The sequence below is a fragment of the Chionomys nivalis genome, chromosome 2, assembly GCF_950005125.1.
Source record: "Chionomys nivalis chromosome 2, mChiNiv1.1, whole genome shotgun sequence".
Taxonomy (NCBI): Eukaryota; Metazoa; Chordata; class Mammalia; order Rodentia; family Cricetidae; genus Chionomys; species Chionomys nivalis.
The window spans coordinates 47,256,746-47,278,364 of NC_080087.1; the positions used below are offsets into that span (position 1 = coordinate 47,256,746).

Genomic DNA, 21,619 nt, shown 5'->3' on the forward strand with positions numbered 1-21,619 from the left:
TCTTTGCTCTGTTGTATATATGACTCTCATACAGTTCTTTGGGGAACTGTAAACTAGAAAGACAAGGAAAGCAATACATCTAGTTTATAGCCTTGTCTGATCCTATCTGTAAGGGTAGAGTAAAAAGATTAATGTATTACCTGATGGAGTTTAACTTTTCAAGTGTTTAAAACATTGAACCAAAACTCAATGAGACCATGGTGATGTTACTTAAATGTAATGAAAAGATTCGGATTTGATGTGTTTGTTCTGAAATTCTTAGCTTTGGGCCATTAAAGTTCTTATCTAAAGATATTTGTTAGCTATATGCATGAAAGATTACTTGAGAAGCTATTTCATCATATTGCTGACCTTCTTTCAGCAAATTATATTGGTTTTGACTTTTGCTATGAATGCAATCAGAATCTCTATCACACAAAATGTTTTTCAAAACTCTTGCTGGATCCTAAAACGTCTGTGCATCTCCAATGGATGGGTAGTTATTAAAAACTATTTTCTTTTAGTGGTCTTTAGGAAAAGAAGGGTGAGGGAATAGAAAGTCCTCGGTTGTAAACAGGGTTACATTTTATGAGCTGCCATCGTGCCCTCTCAATTTAAATCTTCCCTGACAAGTTTAGTGCCAACAAACCGTGGAAACTCAGAATTTGGTGGTACATTAGCAGAACCTTTTGAAAAGTTGACATTGATTTTGCTTCTCATTTACACACACACACACACACACACACACACGGTCAGGTATACTTTAGTTCTTGTTTAGTGACTTCTATGCAATACTTTCTCCTAATGATAAAACACAAAATCTGTCAGCCAACTCTCTTGTTATATTGAGGAAATCAAGCCAGACACCGACGGAAGCAGGAGCAGGGCCAGCCCTGGACCCCAGGTACTTGGAACCAGCCCTCTTCCTGCCATCATGCTGTGCCCCTTGAAGGACCAACAGAATTCTATCTAGTGTGCTTTTGTAATAATTTGAGGCTTAGCACATCATCCAAGATGGGCTTCTTGGAGCTTAATTGCCTTTTAGATTGATTTGTGATGTGCCTCCTCCACTCTCTTAGCAGTGTTAATTTTATAAGCTACTTTTATTATCTGCACATCATGATGGGGAGAAAGATGTTATGTTCTCTTCTTGAGCCTGGACTCTTCTTTCAAATACCCTTTCTTCAAACAATAGGAGGAGGACTAGAGAGATGGGTCAGCAGGTAAGGGCACTGGCTGCTCTTTAAGAAGACCTGGGCTAGCCATAAACAAAGGACATTGAGCCTATAGTTCGTGATCCTAGAGAAGCTAAATAAGAAGGTGAACCCAAAGAAATACGTGTAGTTATCCTCCTGGATATTGAAGTGGACAAGATCACCAGGCAAAAGTTGGGAACAGGGGGATAGGGCTGGATTGGGGGGAAGGGGAGATGGGGAGACAGAAGGAAGAAGAGGAGGATTGGGGAGAGCTTGGAGGAATGGGATAATTGAGATGGAGGAAGGGTGGATATGGGAGCAGGGAAGAAGATATCTTAACTAAGGGAGCCATTTTAGAGTTGGCTAGAGTCTTGGCTCTAGAGGGGTTTCCAGGTGTCCAAGGGGATTTCCCCAAGTAGGTCCATGGGTAGCAGAGAAGAGGGTACCTGAACTGGCCTTCTTCCATAGACACACTGATGAATATCTTGCATATCACCATAGAACCTTCATCTGGTGAGGGATGGAGATAGAGACAGAGACCCACATTGGAGCACTGGACTGAGCTCCCAAAGCCCAGATGAAGAGCAGAAGGAGGGAGAACATGAGCAAGGAAGTCATGATTGTGAAGGGTGGGTCCACCCACGGAGATGGTGGGACTGATCTAATGGGAGCTCACCAAGGCCGGTTGGACTGGGTCTGAACGGGCATGTGATCAAACTGGACTCTCTGAATGTGGCTGACAATGAGGGTGGACTGAGAAGCCAATGATAATGACACTGGATTTTGATTCTACTGCATGGACTGGCTTTTTGGGAGCAGAGTCTGTTTGGATGCTCACCTTCCTAGACTTGGATGGAGGTGGGGGGCCTTGGACTTCCCACAAGGCAGGGAACCCAGACTTCTCTTAGGACTGGAGAGCGAGGGGGAGGGGGAGTGTGGGGAGTGGGAGGGAAATGGGAGGATGGAAGGAGGTGGAAATTTTAAATAAATAATTTTTAAATAAATTTTTAAAAAAGGGAAAAAAAGAAGACCTGGGTCTGATTCTCAGCACTCACATATCAACACATAATTGTTTGTAACTCCAGTTTCAGAGGATTTGTCACCTTCTTCCAGCACTGTCCATATGTGGTACACATACAAAATGCAATCAAAGTGTCCATACACATAGAAATAAAATTTAAAATAAAAAATTAAATATTAGAAAATAACAATGAGAATTGAAATTGAGTACATTTATTACCTAAAGCATCAATGGGACAATCATTTTTTTTCTCCAAAAGTGTTTTGTACTTTCCCCCTAATTACAGCCAGGGTTGAGACTCCAGAATTCCTGAGATAAATTATTTGATAACAATAGCAAACTGGTGAAGTGTGTTGACCCACATTGCAAACACTGTAATGTCTTATCAGTGATGTCTTATCACTGTGTCTCAGTCTTGTAAATTAACCTTTGATTCAGTCATCCATTTATTAAATGGGCCTTTTGAATTACAGCTTCTGCGTTGCTGGTGTGGTGTTGCGTTGTGTTTTGTTTTATATTAGCCAGTGCTTTTCTTATATTGATATCTAGTTGGGTTGTCAAAATAACAAACCAGAAAGCAAATAAGTAAATAAGTAATTATAATGTGATAAGTAGGTACAGAAGTATGCAAGATAATGTGATAAAAACTGAAGGAATATGGGCAACTTGGGTGGGGGACTATTTGGAAGAACTCTCTTGAGAGGGATATTCAAATGATTCCCAGAGATAAGAATAACCTAGGCGTTCAGAGAGCAGTCCCCATGAAGACCAACGTCTGAGCTGGAAAGTCACGACTTTCCTGTTCACTAACTTAGAACAAACTATCTATCTTTCTTTTTTATTATTATTATTTTATGTCCATTGGTGTTTTCTGGGTGAGGCTGTCAGATCCCCTGCACCAGGAGTTACAAACAGTTGTGAACTGACATGTGGGTGCTAGGGAATTGAACAATCTAGAAGAACAGCCAGTGTTCTTAACTGCTGTGAACCATCTCTCCAGCCCCCTAAAACTACCTTTCTGTGTTTGAATGATGTGGTAATATTAACAAATTTAAATGCAAATGGTTATCTGGATTGACTACACCAAGAAGTGAAGGAAAAATGAAATCTCTCTACTTTCAGAAAGAAGGGAAATTATTAGGTGACATGAAGACATATAGAGATCTATTTCATGCCTTTGCAAACACCTCATTGTGCGACACAAGCTGTCAGAGTTGATGTTCATGGAAGGCAAAGGTCTTGGAGTTGAGAATCGACTTGGGCCTTGGAGAATGAATGGATTTGATGGGCTCCAAGGAGGCAGTAAAATGAGAGAACTGGCTAAAGAAAGACTGTAATACTGTCAGACCCTTCACAGGAATCTGTGACTATGAAGTCTCACAAGCTACAGCCAGAGCAGTGTTTGAGGGAACAGAGATGATAGACAGGCCTGATTCATAGGAGCTGTTACAAAGATAGTAGGACAGCCAAAATCATAATGGTTTCTGAAGCAAAAAATGTTAAAATTATACAGCTTAATGTAAATGAGAAAGCCTGAAGGCTAGGATAGGAAAAGTTTTTATAATCATCTTTTTTATTTTACCTGGTGGTGAGATCATGGCCTATACTAAGCTTCAGGTGAGCTATGCACAGGACATGTCAGAATTAACCCTAGTACACCTCATGGGGACTGGAAGTTAGCAAATCAAACACCAAGTCCAAGAGATTCGCTCAACATCATCAGTGATGGAACTAGGCAAGTTTATCTGGAGTATTCAATTACTAACTCAGTGTGGGACGGATTAGGTTTCAGAAAACAGCAAGATACCCAAATTGTGCTATGTTCTAGGAGTAGAAGGGAAGAGCTGGAAAAAGAATGGGAAGAGGATGGGGATGCGGTTAGGTAATGAGAACTTGGGGCTGAGCTCTTGAGCTCATAATCAAGCCTTGGAGGTGGGGGAGTATAATTCTGACCGAAACAGAATTATATAAAGAAATAGCCTCAGACTCTAACTGTGCAAAGTCCTCGGAGATGTGTGTTGCTATGATCATCAAAGCCACACCTAACCCAGGGAGTGGGCACTATTTGCTTTAAGGTCCATAAACATAATGACTTGTTTATTCCTCTCCACAACTTTCCAAAAGCAAATGCTGCTGTTGTCTGCATTTTCTAGGCAAGAAATCTTGGGCACAGAGAGATTAAGCAATGGGGCCAAGATGAATCAACTTGCAGCAGTACAGCAGAGATTCAAACACAGGCGCTGTGCCTTCAAAGCCCAAGTCTCTAGCTTACACGCCATATGCTTATATCCAAGATGGTGTTTTAATTGCATAGTTTGCCTTCTATCTTATGTAACTGTCTTGAAAAGGAGTTAATTAACAGTTTTAAAAGTTGGGTGGAAACCAGAAAGTCCACAGATGGCCAGGCAGTGGTAGCATAAATTCTTACCATAGAAGACAGTCTAGAATTCTCAGGGTGAGGCAGAGAATGGGAAGGAGAAATTGAGCCATGGATATTATTATTATTATTATTATTGCTGTTGTTGTTATTATTATCTTTTTTCCATACACTATTGATCCCAGAAATTATCTCTTTTGATGACAATTGATAATTTGTTGATCAAAAGGCCTCTATTTATTCTTTCTATATACCACAAATATATGTTTTTTTCTATTTATATACAATATATATATCAACAGTTTACCTCAGTTGATTGCCAGAGTTTTCATTTGAAACTCATTTCTAACTTTCCTTATTAAATGAGATTTAAACTCTGAAAGGGTAGAGTTTGTGTGAGGGTTTCCATGTTAGAATGACTAGGTCGCCATCCCTTCTGGAGCCAAGTCCTTGGGTCTCTCTTTAGAGAGGCTCTGGCCTTGGGATAGGAATTGTGAGGAACCATTCTCTCTGGGAAATACACATAGGACTTCCTGGACAAGCCCTGTACCCAATGCTCACACACGGGTGGAGGAAGGGCCTTGCCATCGTCCTCCATGGTATTAGTTCAGCCTTTTCCATGTTGAGGTGGTAATAGGAATGAGCAGTATACCAAATGACGTCATACAGTTTGAAGGTGCAAGGTACCAGTGCCATAACTGTTTCAGGGAAGGTGGTAGCTGGCCCTCCTTCAGTGAATCTGCCAGTATTTTGATTTGAACAACTGACTGAACAAATGTCATCTCAATCAACCTTCCTAAAGCACAGTTCAACCAAATTTGCTTCCAAGCACTTCATTATTTTAACAACAACAAAAAAGCTTACTCTTGATTGTATGCTTTTCTATGATTTTGACCTAGACTGTAGATACCACCTACCTACCAGTGTACCCATTTGATCAGACGAGGTATACTATTTATCCTGCAGGCTCACCATGCATCCATCTGTGATAGACTGATCCCGCAGGGAAGAACCATGTCCACCCCTAATACCTCTCCCCATTCTCTCATTAGCCCCAGGTCGGTGTCATAGCCATTCATCTAAAGGCCACCTCCACCACAGAGCCTTGATAATCTAACACCTGCAAGATTTAGCCATCCCCACCTGTTAGTTTATCTGTGTTCTAAGTATTTATGGGAATCATCTTCCTATTACACTATGGACAGAATTTGTACCTAATTTAACTTTTACCTGTTTCCTTCAATATCATAGAAAGTTAAAACCCGAAAGGGCTTAGATAACATATAGATTATGGTCTTTCTAAAATTTCTTTTTTTCCCTATGCCCCAGGAAGAAACTGTGTAAACCACCTAGTTCTCAATCTAAGAAATGTTATCCAAAACCAAGGAGTTCGCCTCCTGGCATACCCATAGAAATTACCTGGATGGTCTGTGATGCTTCCAAAGGCCCGGAACAGCAGACTCAAACTAGAAATTAAGACTGAGGACATGAGACACACATGTCTGAATCGTGCTGTGCTCACGCCCTCCTATTAAGGTATATCTAAGGTAGTGCATAAGAACCCCCAGTGCGTTGGCCCCTGGATCAGTTCAGCTCTACTCATTGTGATTGCAGATGAGTTGTAAAGTGCTAAAAATGGATAATAGTGGAGAGCGTTATGTTTTACATGCAATAGTAGCTTACGTAATTGTTTAACTTTTCAGATATTTCGAAAGAAAGCAGTGGAACTTGGGGTAAAATTGCTACCTGCATTTCATACTCCCTCTGGAATACCTTGGGCATTGCTGAATATGAAAAGGTAAAAGTCTTCATTTTCAACAACGTACTTTAAGGTGGAATATCTGAGACTGTGGCCTCGTGAGATGGTTAATTACATGTACACTTTGCTGACAGTGAGTGACAATTGAGTGTCTTAGAACTGTGTTGGAAGCTCTTACCCCTTCAGTAAGATGGGCTCCTGTCATGACTTACCATCGTCCTAGCAGACCCATGCAAAGCAGACTTGAGCCCAAGTTGGCTCTGTTTTATAGGACTCTTGTCTGAGTGATACTGTCCCATAAATACCAAGAGTAGTCAGGAAAGCATTTTGTTTAAACAAATCGCTAGGGCTTTTTACTTTGTTTAAACTCTTGGAGATGGAGATGCTGCAGAGAAATAACACTTAGACTAATCAGACCTTTTAAAAAGCTGCTATCTGAATCTATGAGGCTGGGAGCATCTGAGACTGTCAGGCCCACAGTTGTAAAGAGGGAATGGGACTGGTTCATTGACAGATCAACCAGCCCCTCTGCAGAGAGAAAACTGGCATACTGTCTCAATTAATTAAAAACAAACGAACAAGCCAGCCAAATACTTTTTAGCATTCTCCCAGGGAGTGAGTTGAGTTTTCATTGTGGTTTTAGTATTTCATCAATTAAATAATTCTGTTTTAAGCTGCAATGATCAACATAAAATGTGATCGGTTCTTACAGATGTTACACATATAGCTCCCAGAAGAGCCCAATATAGTCACTCCAATTGTTTCTCCATTTTGTTCATAGGGAACTAGAGTCACAGAGAGGTTGGTAGTCAATCTATCAGACCAGACAGTAAGGAGATGGCAGATGTTTATGTCCACATACATGCGTATTCATAGAAATGCTTTATTTACCTTAGAAACACTATAAGAACCAACAGAGTGGTTTGACAGAACTAGAACAACACAAAATTACTTATTTTAGCAACACTTTATCCCCAACTTAATCATGAAAAATCATGGAAATTAATCATCATTCGATTGTTTTCTCTTTTCCTTTAGTAAAAAAAGAAAAGAAAAAGAAAACCCCCGAGATTCTGTGTTTTATTTTCAATTATAAATTACTAACTAAATTTGGAAATTGTGTCTAACTCATTAAATGAATCTTTGTGTCTAAGTATGAAGTATGTTGAGCATGTTGCAGCAGAAAGATGGGGAAACCCTACTCTAGGGCTATTGAATTATTAAGTATTATTAAGTACTAAATTGAGCTAGTTTTTTCTACCAGGTAGTAAGATAGCTCAGGACCTGTTTTCCCCACCAGGGCTCCTGAGGCACAGCCTGTGGATCTGTGAACTTGAATTATATTTCCATGTTCTGCAAGATCTCAAAGCAAGACTGCATGTGAGCCTGGCTTGCAGTAGCTTGGCTTTTGGATGCCTTTTGTATTTGGCTCATATAGACCATCTCTATTACCTCCAGTATCTTCAGACTTGATATTTGTAGGTAACATTGTGACAAAGATACTGTTTTCTTACTTTCAGTAAGATCTGGTCACAAAAACACTATCATTAGTTCATTCGATTTCCCTTCCTTCCCTTCCCCTGTCCTCTGAGGAAGCTATTATGAGCATAGTGGTAAACTAATTGCTTACCAAGAGACCTGCTTCTTGGTTCTCTCCAGCTTCTTTAAGATTTTGTTTCGAACCATCTCTTTAAAGTCTACAGGCTCCTTTATAAACTGGAAGGTAGGCTAATTCACTAGTCCTTTGGTGACCCTTCCCAGGTTCACGAACTAAGATTTGATCAACCAATGGGGAGCTCTTCTGATAAAAAGTATATTCCTTAGAAAATCAAATCATACCAATTTCCAAAACCCTATCATTCCATGGGAGTCCACCTAGGACCTGAGGCTTGGGTTTAAGAACCTGAAGTATATGATGACTCTAACTTGTCCTAAGACTCATTGGAGCCAATACTGTGTGGCTTTCTGCAATTAAACAAAGATTTCCTAAACTAGCAGGAAGGGTATGGGCCTGAAGGCGTAAGTCACAAACAATCCCACACCAGTTTGGAATTATGATTAATAGAATGGTTATTTATTTAAAGGGGAAAACTTACAGATCACCATCCCAGACAACAGCCCTCTGCACAATCAGGAAAGGAGCCTAGTGGCCAAAAGCGAAGCCGGAAGCCAGAGAGAGAGCAGAGGGCAGTGGCCGCTTTTTTAAAGGGAGAGAGACCATGCCCCAAAGGGCTGGTATCTCAGCGGCTATTGGCTGAAGGAGCGGAAGGAGCTCCTGCAACATGAGCCTACATTGCATATGTTGAACATTTTATAACATTGTGATGTATCTTGAAATAATTGTAAATATTATTAACTTTATTTCATGTTTATTTCTAATAGTGAAGTAGATTTTTTTCTTAATGAAATTGATTTTTAGTGTACTATGGAAATATTTTTCAGTACACAAAGGAATACTTATTAAATTGTGAATCTGTGTGTATGTGTGTGTTTATGATGGTCAAGAATTCATTAGCTGGGGCATTCAAATTTTTCATGACCATCCCTATTTTGAACAATATTTTGCATTAGGACATCACTTCAAAGATTATATTGTGTATGTTTTTTTAAAAAAATGATTATTTTCATTTATATATTCCCGATGTTTTCATTTAAACTAAAGGAAATGATGTAATCACCTGGCAGCTGATAGGGACATTTTTTGGTTGCTTTTGTTTTTGTTTTGTTTTGCTTTGTTTCGTTGCCAACTTAGATGAGCTTTTGCTGTTTTTGCTATGAAATGTTTTATCCACTCTCAGTCCTGTGTACCAAATAGCAATGACATGGCCCAAATTCATAAAATAAGCACTGGCAAAATTATAGTAGGATTCTTCATATTCATTTGTCTAATTAAAGTACATTAAATGACCCCAGTCTCCAACTGAAAAGCTTGAGATTTCATCTGAAACTTTTCGGATAAGGGGAAAATGGCAGTTTGCATATATCTGCAGCAGTCTTGCTGTTATTTTAGCAGTGGGCATTTTTTTCTGAATTTATATTTTCACAGTGAGGCTCAAGGAAAGGGGGCAGCTGGCAATGGGAATTTTCTAATTTTTGAAGCCTGCCACTAGTAAATATTTTAAAGGAGAAGTGGGGAATTGAGTTCATTAAACCCATATTTTCTTAATTATCTTCTCGAAACAAGAGAATGTAGACTTTGTCAAATGCCCAAGGTATGTAATTGGGGGAAGGGTTGAGGGAGCTTTGAGGACACTTTGTCATTGCTGACTGGTTTTGAAATGCAGCACGGGCTCTCTTGAAGGAAGCATTGAGTGATGGCTGTGTTATTATAATGTAGCACTTCTCAGGTTTGAAAATAGGAATACTATTTTTTGCCAACATCCCCCAGAACGTGAATTTATTGCTATGACGTGTGCACATTCCTCTAATATCCAGGTCGTCACCTAAAGATAATTGGTTTCTTTACTTCTCTTTTGTCAAAAATAAGCCTTTCTTTGTGTCTTTCCTGTGGCGAAGTTTGTTCTAAATCTTGGGAAGATTTTCTACTTCTGTTCACTTGGTTTTATTGAAGAGGATAACACACAAGCCCACTCCCTCAGGATTCACTCCCGGTTGTTAAAACAGAATATATATTTTGTATGTGGTGTTGTACACTCACATTTGTGATTTATAAATATAGGATAGTTTTGCCAAGCATAGATAACTGCTTACTGGGTTGAATTTAAAACAAGCAGTATTTTGAATTGGGAAGGTTTATATATTTGGAGCCAAAATACCAATAGAACAAATTGAATTTCGTTATTTATGTATAAGCTGGAAAATATGTAGAGAACCTAATTTCCTTATATGCTGTCTTGGGAACTCGGTGGGGGGGGATGTCGGGGACGGGGGCAGCTTTTCTTGTAGCTGGAACAGATTCTTATTCAAGAGCTGCATTTTAACTGAGATTTTGTAACTAGTGGTCATTTCATAGCCTCGGTGTTGCAAGAGATGACTAGACTAGCATGTGTGCCTTCCTGGTGGTGCTATAGAGGGTGGCTATGCAAGTTACACAATGCCTCTGCCAAACGAAAACCAATGTCGTGCTAGCAGATTAGATTTTTGTATAACCCAGTTTCTGTAACGACAGATGTCCAAGTTTGACGTCTGATGTCGCTACTCATGCTAGCTGGGGGACCTGTGCATTTCCTTTATCCAGCTTGCCGCTGAAACGCACCTCTGTGGTTTGCGGAAACAAACATTTTACCGTTCCTTTATTTCTAGGCATAAGTCAAGTGGGGGTGTGGAGAAGGCTTCTATTAGATTTTTGGTTTTCTAAAGTGTGTTCTTAATTTAAAATAATGTAGTTAATGTGCCCATTATTCATGTCTATCACCACACATGCGGCTTGGGCATTCCTAATAATTATTCTGTCTCTCTTGATAAATGAGTTCGTTTTAGCTATATTGTTTCATCCCTTCTTTCTCTTGGTGGATTTTCTGAGCCGACACTTGTGGGGTGGGTATATTAAGTTAGTGGGACTGTCTGCAGTGTGTGTGTTTATTGCTCACCGTCAGGGGATGTGCTGGGACCAGACTGCTTTCTCTTCAAAGTCGGTCTCATTAGTCTGCAGGATAATGAACGCCGGACCGCTCCCTCACGTGTTCCTCCCCACTTGATAAAACTTTATGTACCCGCTATCTTAATTATCTGGCCAACCACATACTTGGTTTTGAGTTGCATTATAGTTTATATTCTTATAATTAAGTTTTAAATTTCTTTGCCTGAAACACGGTCTTAATTAGGAATAATACATAGCTTAATGTTTCCTAACATAGAAAGATTATTCTATATGGATGGTGATAACCCTTTTATTGAGTTACTGAGTAATGCTTGAATGCTGTAAAAATGCTTGTGTATTTTACTTTGGAATTTTAACAGACAAACTAGAGAAAATTGCTTCCTGGCCTAAATTATTTTTACATTTTTTTTAAATGTTTGACTTCACTTGGTCATTGACATGTATATTTCAATGTTTATTTATATTTGAGTCCAATTTTTTTTTAAGTTTCTGGTTTCAGATTTGAAGGAAGAGCACTGTTTGCAAATGAAGCCAAGTACAGCTCCATACTTTAACTAAATAGGTGGGATGTTAACAATAAATATTTTCTGAGCCGGAGGAGAGCAAGCTAATTTAATGATTTCCTGGTAAAGACAGCTTATTGCTTAATTATCTTGCAGTGTTTTATACCAGTGATCTAAGCAGGTATAACCACAAAGCTTTACCTGACAGTTCGTGCTTATTTATGTTCTCTGGAACCTTTAGGAGCCCGAAAACAACTTCTATCAACTCCAGAAGAATGAATTTTTCTAAGTATTTTAAGCTGACCTCCTTTTTTAAACTAATCTTTCCCCAGTTTGAATTTTGTTATTACTGGGTCTTTTAAATATTTAATTCACTTAGCCACGGCGATTCTCCAGAAAATGCTGGTCAACCTTGCTTGAAGATCATTAAACTGGTTTGCCTAGTGATGATGTCATGAATTAGAATATCACAGCTCTTATGACCAAGGTTTGGTTCTGCATAACAGCAGCTGCCTGGACATAGGAGAGTAGGGTGGGTGGGAGGAAATCTCCTATGCTAGTGGTCAGGAAAGTGGCCGGTTTTGCCCTAACCTTGTCACAGAACTCAGATCTATAAAATGGTTTCTATGGAGAGAAATGAATGTAGTAAGTGAAGTGATGGACAGGAAGGCTGCGTGTGAGTTGGGCATCTCTGAGGCTGTTTTTCTTTCCCTCGGTGGGACTTTGTTAGGATTATACATAGCCTCAGTTCCTGGGCCATCCTGTAATCCTTTTGAATACTTGGGCTGACCCATGCAAGTCAGACATTCTTATTTTAACTTGAGAATAGGATTGGCAAGTCCTTGGACCATACTTTCATATTATTTGAAGAGTCCCTGATCGTGCAGGTCCTGAAAAAATTAAAAGTCTCTCCTTAACAAGTCTGGACTAGTTACTATAGTTAACTAGTCCATCAGCCATTTGATGGGATTCTTCTTCTCTTGCAGTTGAGACAGAGTTTCATATATGAAGCAGGCCTCAAATTGCTCACATGCCCAAGAATGACCTTGAACTTTTGATCCTCCTAGCTCTCCAGTGCTGGGATTACAGCCCAGCACAACTACACTCAGTCTATTCAGTGTTGGGAGCATACTAGGCTAGCACCCTCCCAGCAAAGCTGCTTTCCCGGCTACAGAATTTTTTTTCTTTTAGAAATTACAACTCTAATTAGCAGAGAATTACTTTACCAGGTACAATTTTGTAAAATAAAAATAATCTCTAAAATGAGAAAAAAATAAACAGAATGACAACCCCTTTCTAGATGCTACTTGGCCATAGTTAAAACTAGTATTTATTGACATTATCACTGTGGCTTTAAAACATGGGCCATTCTCTTAGCTCTCTTAAGTTTCTATTCTCATAACTAAATCTAAAATAACATCAATAATGTTGAATTAAAAAGATTTTTGTGGAAATCCAATTAGTACATAAAAGAAATACTGCAGAGTAATATGAAAGAAACGCACATTGGATTCATTCCTAATGTATGGCCCTACTCTCAGTATTGAGGATAATGGGATACATAAAAATGGCATATAAAGTGAAGTAGTCAAGGACGTATCATTTCAAAATATACTGAATTGGCATATTAATTATTTCGAGCTGAACTTAGCAAGGAGCAGAAGGACCAGCTGACCTGTCTTTTCTTATAGGCAACACCTTCAATAATTTGGGGGGAAGAACTGCCCTCCACATTCAATGGGAAAAAGATGGCATTAGTTACCAGAGAATGGTATTTGGTGCTGGAATGAGCTAAAATTCATGGGAATGACCCTTACCCCCAACTAGTATTTCCTCTCCAGATGTCTCAGTGAACCCCTGGAATTGACTGCCCTAGTTGGGACATTCACATGCCCTGCCATTCCTTTGCATCCTACTGTTCTCTCTGAAAGGTATAAAACATTTTGTTTTGGACTCATCCTTATGCAAAAAAGTTAAAGACTTGAATGCTTTTTTCTCTATCCATCAGCTTTGTATTAATGGGGTTCTTACATGTAGTCAAAAAGCTCGAAGAAGAACTAAGGTGAAGAGCAGAGGGACTCTTTCTACAGCACCATAATGAACAGCCAGAATTAAATTGGTAGGATTAATCCCTTATGATAATCTTTGGCTTTTAAGCACTAATTTCCCCTTTCTGAAGCACATTCTTCTTCCCTTAGCCAAGTAATGAGCTGGTAGATCTAACAGGAAATGCAGAAAGAGTGTCTTTGTATAGTCCATACGACTCCATGCTCAAGCTCTTAATATTTTTTATTTTTATTTTAGGTCTAATATATGAGATCAAGGCTTGAAGCTATTGCCTAAATTCTTATTTGTTTTTTTTAATTTTCTGTCTCTATTAATTAGCACTGCTAATTCAAAGTTAATTTGAGGCAATAAGTGTTATGCTCTTTTCCCAGGCCCAACACACTATCTCTTGCCTAATTACTATGCTACGAACCAAATTGCTGAGAAGGTGTGTGTTATAGCCATCAATATTCACATAGACCTGTTTCCCAGTTCTTAGGTTATGCTAATTCTGCTAACTATGGTGTGAGAAGTTTTTCCGTCTATGAGTTGCTTTTATTGGTTAATTAATAAAGCTGTTTTAGCCAGTGGCTTAGCAGAATAGAGCAACATGGGAATTCCAAACAGATAGGGGAGGAAAGAAGGCGGAGTCAAGGAAAAGCCATGTAGTTGGCACAAGAGATAGCCGTCCTCACCAGCAACAGCCAAAATTTTACCAATAGGCCACGACCTCGTGGTAAAATATAAAATAATAGAAATGAGTTAATTTAATATATAAGAGCTAGCTAGTGATTGGCCAAGTGGTGTTTTAATTAATACAGTTTTGTGTAATTATTTCAGGTCTGAGCAGCCAGGAACGAACGAGCAGCCTCCGACTACATAACTATAGTCACTTTATGCTACTGACTCTCAGCTTCCACCTTTTAGGATACCTTGGAAAAATTTTAAGCTCTGTCTCCGTCATCCTCTGTCCCATATGTTTAAGTCAATTTAGGATAAGGTTCCAGTGCTTAAGGGCATCCTAATATTCAGCTAAGGCCTCTAAGAATAACTTTGTTTCCTATCTCAGCTGCCTTAGAAATTTTTTTCTTTATTCAATGGCAGTCAGTTTAATTATTGAATATACAAATACCAGTAAATGAGTGTATAAAAACCAACTTTAGTAGAACCAAACTTTTCAAACTTCACAGTGTTTGTGGCTTGGAGAGCTTGTTCAGGTGCTGCATCCCCTGTGCCCGCTTTATGGTGCAGTGGCGTTTAGTTAGGCTTGGTAACCTGCTTTTCTAACCATGTTCAGTCTGATTCAGAAGCTGCTGTTGGTCCAGGATGAGACTCTGAAAGCCGTCCTTATGGTGAAAAATCCATAAGTCTCAGTGGTTCTTAGAACCTAATTCTCAAGGTGGCCGTCTCCACTGTTTGCGGGAGGTGCCGTATTCTGTATTGCTTCTGTTAGTATTTCTGCAAATTTTCCATTTGCCTCTAAGCAGTTTGTTACTGTTCAAAGAAAAGAAAAGTTAACTTCAAATACTGATTTTTAAAAAAAAAAGCATAGATTTTACTTGTGTTCCTCCCATACTTTGCTTGTTTGTCTTTCTTTTTTATTTTTCCTTTTTTTTTTTTGATTTTTTTAGTTATATGTAAAGATGAGATTTGACCCTTACTGGCATAGAACAAAAGGAAAGTTATTTTTAATTAAATTCAATTAAGAACTTCAGGGTAACCCTTTAATCGCAAAGCCACTTCCAGAAAAAAACATAGCTGGGGCTTCAGGCTTCATTAGCAGTAAGGAACCTGGAAGGAGGATCGAAAGAGAGAAAAGGCCCCTCCTCCACCCGGTGAGAAGGGGACCAAGATCTCTCCGAGATGCTTAGATCTCTGCCATGCATTCAGAAACTTAACCAAACTAAAGACGTTTATTTATTGCGGTGAGTGGTAAGAATAGCGGCACGCGCTCTCAGTGTGGTTTGTGTGCAGACTCCTTTATGAAAAGGTAAAGAACACACAGTCTAAGCACAGGATGCTTTGGTGTTGCTGCTCCCCCAGGGTGAAGCAGTGGGGATCTGAAGAGCCTCAGGATGCCTAAGCATTCCTTTCTTCCCACCTCTGTCATAATCGAAGTTGACACAGGTAAATGGATTTTAAAGTGTCTTTATTCTCCCGTGGAAGAAGCAGACTCTCTCTGCCAGTGAGCACATGCTTGGAGATGCTCAGTCCTTCTGCACCCAGCCTCCCTCCTGACCAAACTCCCATCCTCACAGACACCTGCTATGCTTCTAGGACCACAGGGGCAGAAAAATTGCCATCTGAATGTGGTGCCTTAGTTGGTGGTGCACTCAACCAAGAATTAGATGTTTTTAGGTATTTTTGTGCTTGCATAAGGAAGTACTCATTTTAAGGATAAATATCAGTACTTAAGTGTAAAAATTTATCACAGGTGGTATCCAGCTTACTTAAACCCCTTCAGAAAGTACTTATGTATCAACCGAAGGGCAGGGGCCAACTATAGAAGCCTATTTTACCCTCCAGTTTCAGGCACAGAGAACCTTATTTCAAAACACAGCAGAGTGGATTGTTCAATGTGGTCAGTTCCTTTCCCATAGTAGTTAAATAGTTACGTCACCGTGTGTTAGATAATGACATTCAGGTATGCTTGGGTACCAGGAACTCAGTAGTCTTTCATTGCACAGAGCTGGTATTTCACAACTTCAGCTCGGTTCACTCTGTTCATTCATTTATACAACCGCTAGCAAATCAGCCCTGGCACTTTTCAATTTCTGCTGTATGTGGAACTTAGATTAGGGACAAGTCACAGCAGATAAATTCATCCAGTGCCTTTGCAGAGCAACGGTTGAGTCCACTTTTCAAGGAATTGACTTCCCCGGGTTTTTAATGAGCTAATAGTCAATTTTCCTATGATTGATCTAAAGACTAGATTGTTAGTGTGGGGCGGGCCTTTCAGATGTCCAATTAATCGAGTGTAAAAGTTTATGAAGGAGTTTAAAAAGACATTTGAAAATTACACCAGGCACAGAGGTACTTTATCAGCCCTTACGATTGTGAATCGTTGAATAATCAACACAATGTACTCAGTCTTTGAGTGGAGGTTGAAAGCACAATATAAAATACTCAGACTTAGCCAATAATTTTTGAAGGCCTCCCTGTCTCACTGGTGCATTAACTGCACAGTGTCTCCTGTTTGTGCACTGAAAGCTTCAGTCGATCCGTTCTGGAAAATGGGATGAGCGATAATTGATAGCAGTCTCTGATTAGCTAGAGAAGGAAAAGTGATGGGGCAGTCCCAAGAATTAATTGTAATTTACGAATCTGGAAATCGGCGTGCAGCTGGGCATGGGTACAGGCAGAGTGAGCTGGTGATTTTGCAATCACGACAAATTATCTTCATCTGTGAGGTGACGAGTTGCGCATGTCCCGTTCTGCAATTTTGAGTAGCGGACCAGAAAGGCTCTTGCGAATTCTCGTATTGCCCTTTTATCCTGAAAATGTCAGTGGGAGTTTAACATGATTGATTAAGCTTCGCTCTCCTTCTTTGTCATACCATGTCTTAGATTTTATGGAACATTTGTACAAAACAGTGATTACTGGTAATTGACCTGCATGTGTTGAATAATTTTAAGATGCAACTGAGAGTTTAATGTACCTTGTAAATTGAGAGGCTTCCAATTAAGTTGAGTTCTTAAGATAATCACTTTCAAAACTAATCAAGTAATAGGACATTAGTAAAGCTCGTATTGACTTAATTGTGACAAATTAATAAACAGATCCAGTGCAATTACTGTAATGGCTTTATCAGTGAACAGTTGTCCAAAATTTAGGAATAAAGCTGTTCTTCCCCCTCCACACACACACCCCGGGAAGCACAATCAAAATTCCGTAAGCCAGCTTAAGGTGCATGCCATATCTAACAGCTGTTGGGGGAAGTTGCACAAGCAGCATGCATTTGTTTGTTTCTCTTCAGCTATGATTATATGTGTTTATTCAGACGTCATGGAATCTGCTTGCCCAGCTCTTTGTAAGAGGTCCTCCTTGTTTCTTGGAGAGACTGTTACAGGTTCTTGGGAGGGCTCTTGCTGTGCTCTTCCGTAACCTATGTTGTCTTCTTCTGTCCCCTAGATACGTCACTTCTGTACCTTTTTGAACCTGGCAGGCACTCTGCAAGTGGACATTGGAAAATTAATGAATTGTCTGTTGCAGATTTTCCATAATTTTAAAATATTTGACAGTGCCAACTCCTATAATACTGTGATTGTACTCAAGTAAGATCAGCAGAAAGGCCAGCAGCATAAATCAAAACACACTAAAGCCATATAGAAGATGCTGTTTTATTGAATATTTCCAAAATATCATCACAGGCCTTTCTCTAAGCTGTGGGTTTCCTCTTTGGGGATGTAGGATTGCTATGTCGTATCAGTTTGACAGGAAGAATATTTCCTACAGGACCTTGAAATTTCACATGAAGAGGACCAGCGGGGTATTGGAAGGGTGCTCTCTGACACCCAAAAGAATAGTTCACATCACACTTCAGTTCCCCAGGTGGTTGGGGCCAGTTTAGCATTCTTTCAGCTTTCCCCAAAGTAGGGTGGGGGCATCGTTGCCTTTGGCCCCTCGTGTAAAGAAGTGTGTGTGATGTCTGCACACATTTGTAATTCTGGCAGTTCTCCGTGGACTCAGCTTATAACGCACAGCCCTCCACAAACCGGGCAGTATTGTAACGGCCTGGGAGTAATTGTTATCATCTGGGACAACAAAAGGACATGAATAATGAAACCACCCAGCTGAAGAAGGATTATTTTAAATTATTAAAATACTCGGAAATGAGACTGGAATAAGGAATAATGTGGAAATTGCCTATATTGAGAGGTATCGAGTTGTGTTTCTTAAATTAGTAGGGAAAAAAAGAATGCTAGCAATGTATTAAGAAGAGCACATTTCGCTATGTATTTATGTGTGAATTGCTGTAGCCAATTGCATGATCTAGCAGGTTGGCACTCCACAAATACATCAAGACCGTGAGCAGTAGACTTTAAATTCTTCCAGAAGCTCTCTTAGCAGTAAAATATTTTTGTGTACCCACTCAAAAATGCAAATATGTCTTTGTATTTATGAGCTATGTATACTTGTGCTCTACGAGGCCATGATTGTCTTTAGACTTTCAAAAGTGAAACGGTAAAAGTGAGCAGTAGCTGAAGAAACAGATGTTTATAAACTATATTAAGAACAATTTCAGCAAGGAACTTGTCAGATGAGAATGGGTTTAGAGAGGGCATTCTTTTTTAAATGTTTGGTTTTCGTTGTGATTTAATGCTTTTATTTTCTGATGCTTATTTCACAACAGGACTTTAACCTCTGTCCCAAGCAGAACAGATGCAAGAGTATGTCAGTAGAGTGAGCTATTTTGTGTTTACATGTGGTGAAAAGTTCAAAATGGACCTGAAGATAAGACGGGACGTCAATGTCTCATTCTAATCCACTCAGTACCACCTCCTCTTTCCTGCTTTGTCTGGGGCAGACAGGCTGATGTGCCTTCTTCTTCTTCTTCTTCTTCTTCTTCTTCTTCTTCTTCTTCTTCTTCTTCTTCTTCTTCTTCTTCTTCTTCTTCTTCTATCTTTAAGGAGGGAGGGGGTGAAAAGTTGGGGGATGGTTTAATTGATAAAATGCTGGCCACACAACTATGACTATTGTAATATGAAAACCCGGCACCCACATAAAAGCCAGGTGCAGTGGCACACACCTGTAACCCCAATGCTGGGGAGGCAGAGGCAGAGTGCTGGACCTGACTGGCCAGCCGGTCTAACCAAGTCGCTGAGCCGTGGGTTCAGTGACGGACGCTGCCCCAGGAAGTAAGGCAGAAGACACACCTACTGCAGACCTCTGGCCTTCGCATGCACATATACACCACACCCGTAAACACACAGAGAGCACACAAATGCACAAAGAAAATGGCGTGCTGCCAGACTTCCATAAAACACGTACACTTTCAAATGATCTATTTTTCCAGTTACACAAAGAATTTTCTTGAGTATATTGCCAAGAAGTTTCACTCCTGATACTGTTCATTCTATAAATTAATGGGCAAATGGTTTGTGTATATAATTATAATAAATACCTATGCATATATACACACACACACACACACACAGTTTTCATGAAATCAGGAAGCCCTGAAATACTGCCTCTGAAAACACAAGGCAGAAATGTCTATTTTTGAACCTACACAAATATGTTTAAAAAATAAATGAACTACCTCACAAAACATTTTCATAAGCACCTGGCTTCCAGGTATTCTTTTCTTAGACCAATTTCCTCAATGGCCTTTTATTTTATTCATATAAAATTGCAGCTTTTACTTGAAAGGGCAGGTGTATTATTCTCCTTTTTCTTTCCTTCTTTTCAAACTAAGCTGCTTACCAGCAGCCACAAAAAAAAAAAAAAAAAAAAAAAAAAAAAGGAAGGAAGGAAGGAAAAGCATGAGCAAACTTGAGGACACCTTTGTTTTTTGTTTTTCAAGACGTGGTTTCTCTGTGTAGCCCTGATTTTCCTTGAACTCACTATGTAGACCAGGCTGGCCTCAAACTCAGAGCTCTGCCTATTTCTACCTCCCCAAGTACTGGGATTAAATGTCGCACTACCACTGCCTGGTGCGGAGACCTTTACTGTGATGCGGCCATTCTCCATTCAGAAGTTCTCCTTATGACGAGCATTAAACCACCACTTCTTGCAGAGCATCATCTGGGTTAGCTTCCTGCTCTCGGGGAAGCAGGGACGCTGTAAGTGTTCTGCTGTCTGTTGGTTTAAGCCAGACTCAAAGCACAGAACATCAGAGGTCATTGAAAGCTGTTGCGTATTGCCCACTTCCCATCACGTCATCTCTTTATGTCGCCTCTCGGACTCACCAACGGACAAGAGCAGTGTGTGTCCGAATATTTCATTTAATGAAGGTTTTCTTTTTCTTACTTTTAGATAAAAAATTCAGAAATAGCAGCTTTGATAGTTTCTCCTTGTACTCTAATTAAAAGTCTTGCCCTTGGCTTCAAAGGCTCCTGCCATAAACAGTAAATATCCGAAGTGTCATTTACCTTTGAGCCCAGACCAGTTTCTCATCACTTGGTGCTCTGTAATGGCTACATTGTCTCATTATGTTAAGTGGCCTTTGATCTTGTTTAGATTACTCTTGAGAACTCTTCTTTAATTGGCTTAGAGGAAAGTCCTCAATTACTTTTAACTTGATGTAAATATTACAAGACTAAATAATCTGGTGCCACATTCTCTTTGACTTGTCTCGGGTTTTCTCCTCTTTGAAGTGGAACATCCATGGTGGTGTGCTCGTAAAAGTTGGTAATTAGACAAAGATTCTTCCTTGTGTTGTTATCATTGGAAATAGCCCAGAAAGGGAGAGACACATACCATTTAAATAGTGCTGCAGTGTCAGAAAATGGTGAAGGATGTGTGTGTGGAGTGCTGTTTTCAAAACAACAGCGAAGTTGGTGCTAGTGGACAAGGTTTTTGCTACAGTTAAAGTATCAAACTCCTAATCTGGTTTGTAATCACTCACTGCATATTTATATTAGAAGTTTAAGAGATAGAATCCATATAATGAGCGGAGCCCTGTGTGGAATAATCTTTAAGAATTGTTTATTTACTTTGTGAGCATTCCTAAAAGATGGCGGTAATACCTAGGTCCCTTTGCAGGGTAAATACATTTCTTGTTCTGTTGATCCTAAGACAATGAGAGCCACAGGCAGCAGACAGCCAGTGCTAATCCCTGATTCCACTGTTCTCCACAGTATTCGAAGGCTTTTTAAAGTTCTGTTAATTTATTATAACCTGGTGGAGAAATAAATGTCCAGTTCTAGAAGTGTTGGAACTGATTTCATTCTGTACCTTTTGACTTCCCACTGGGAGAAGATGGGAGGGAAACCTCTGTGCTTCCCTGGGACTGTGGGCTCTCCAAGTGTCTGTCTGCATCTACTCTATTCATAGTTAAACGCTTTGCTGGTTATGAAAGGTTCTCCACCGATCCAACTAGGTCTACATAACTCACAGAGGTAAATTTCCTCAGCAACCCTAAGGATTGCTGTTATGGCCGTTAGCTTTGATTATACCCGTTCCCACTATTTAAAGCTAAAAGCAAATATAGATTTACAGAGTGTATACTTGAG

General features: G+C 39.7%; 1 protein-coding gene across 2 annotated transcripts in view; it reads left to right on the forward strand.

Moving 5' to 3' along the window:
* Man1a1 (mannosidase alpha class 1A member 1) overlaps positions 1 to 21,619 on the forward strand; it is a 176,516-nt gene that overhangs the window by 93,424 nt on the left and 61,473 nt on the right. For both annotated transcript variants that reach the window (XM_057762299.1, XM_057762300.1), the window contains exon 6: positions 6,277 to 6,371. In XM_057762299.1, coding sequence (XP_057618282.1) covers positions 6,277 to 6,371 — 95 coding nt within the window. The remainder of the gene's footprint in view (positions 1 to 6,276; positions 6,372 to 21,619) is intronic.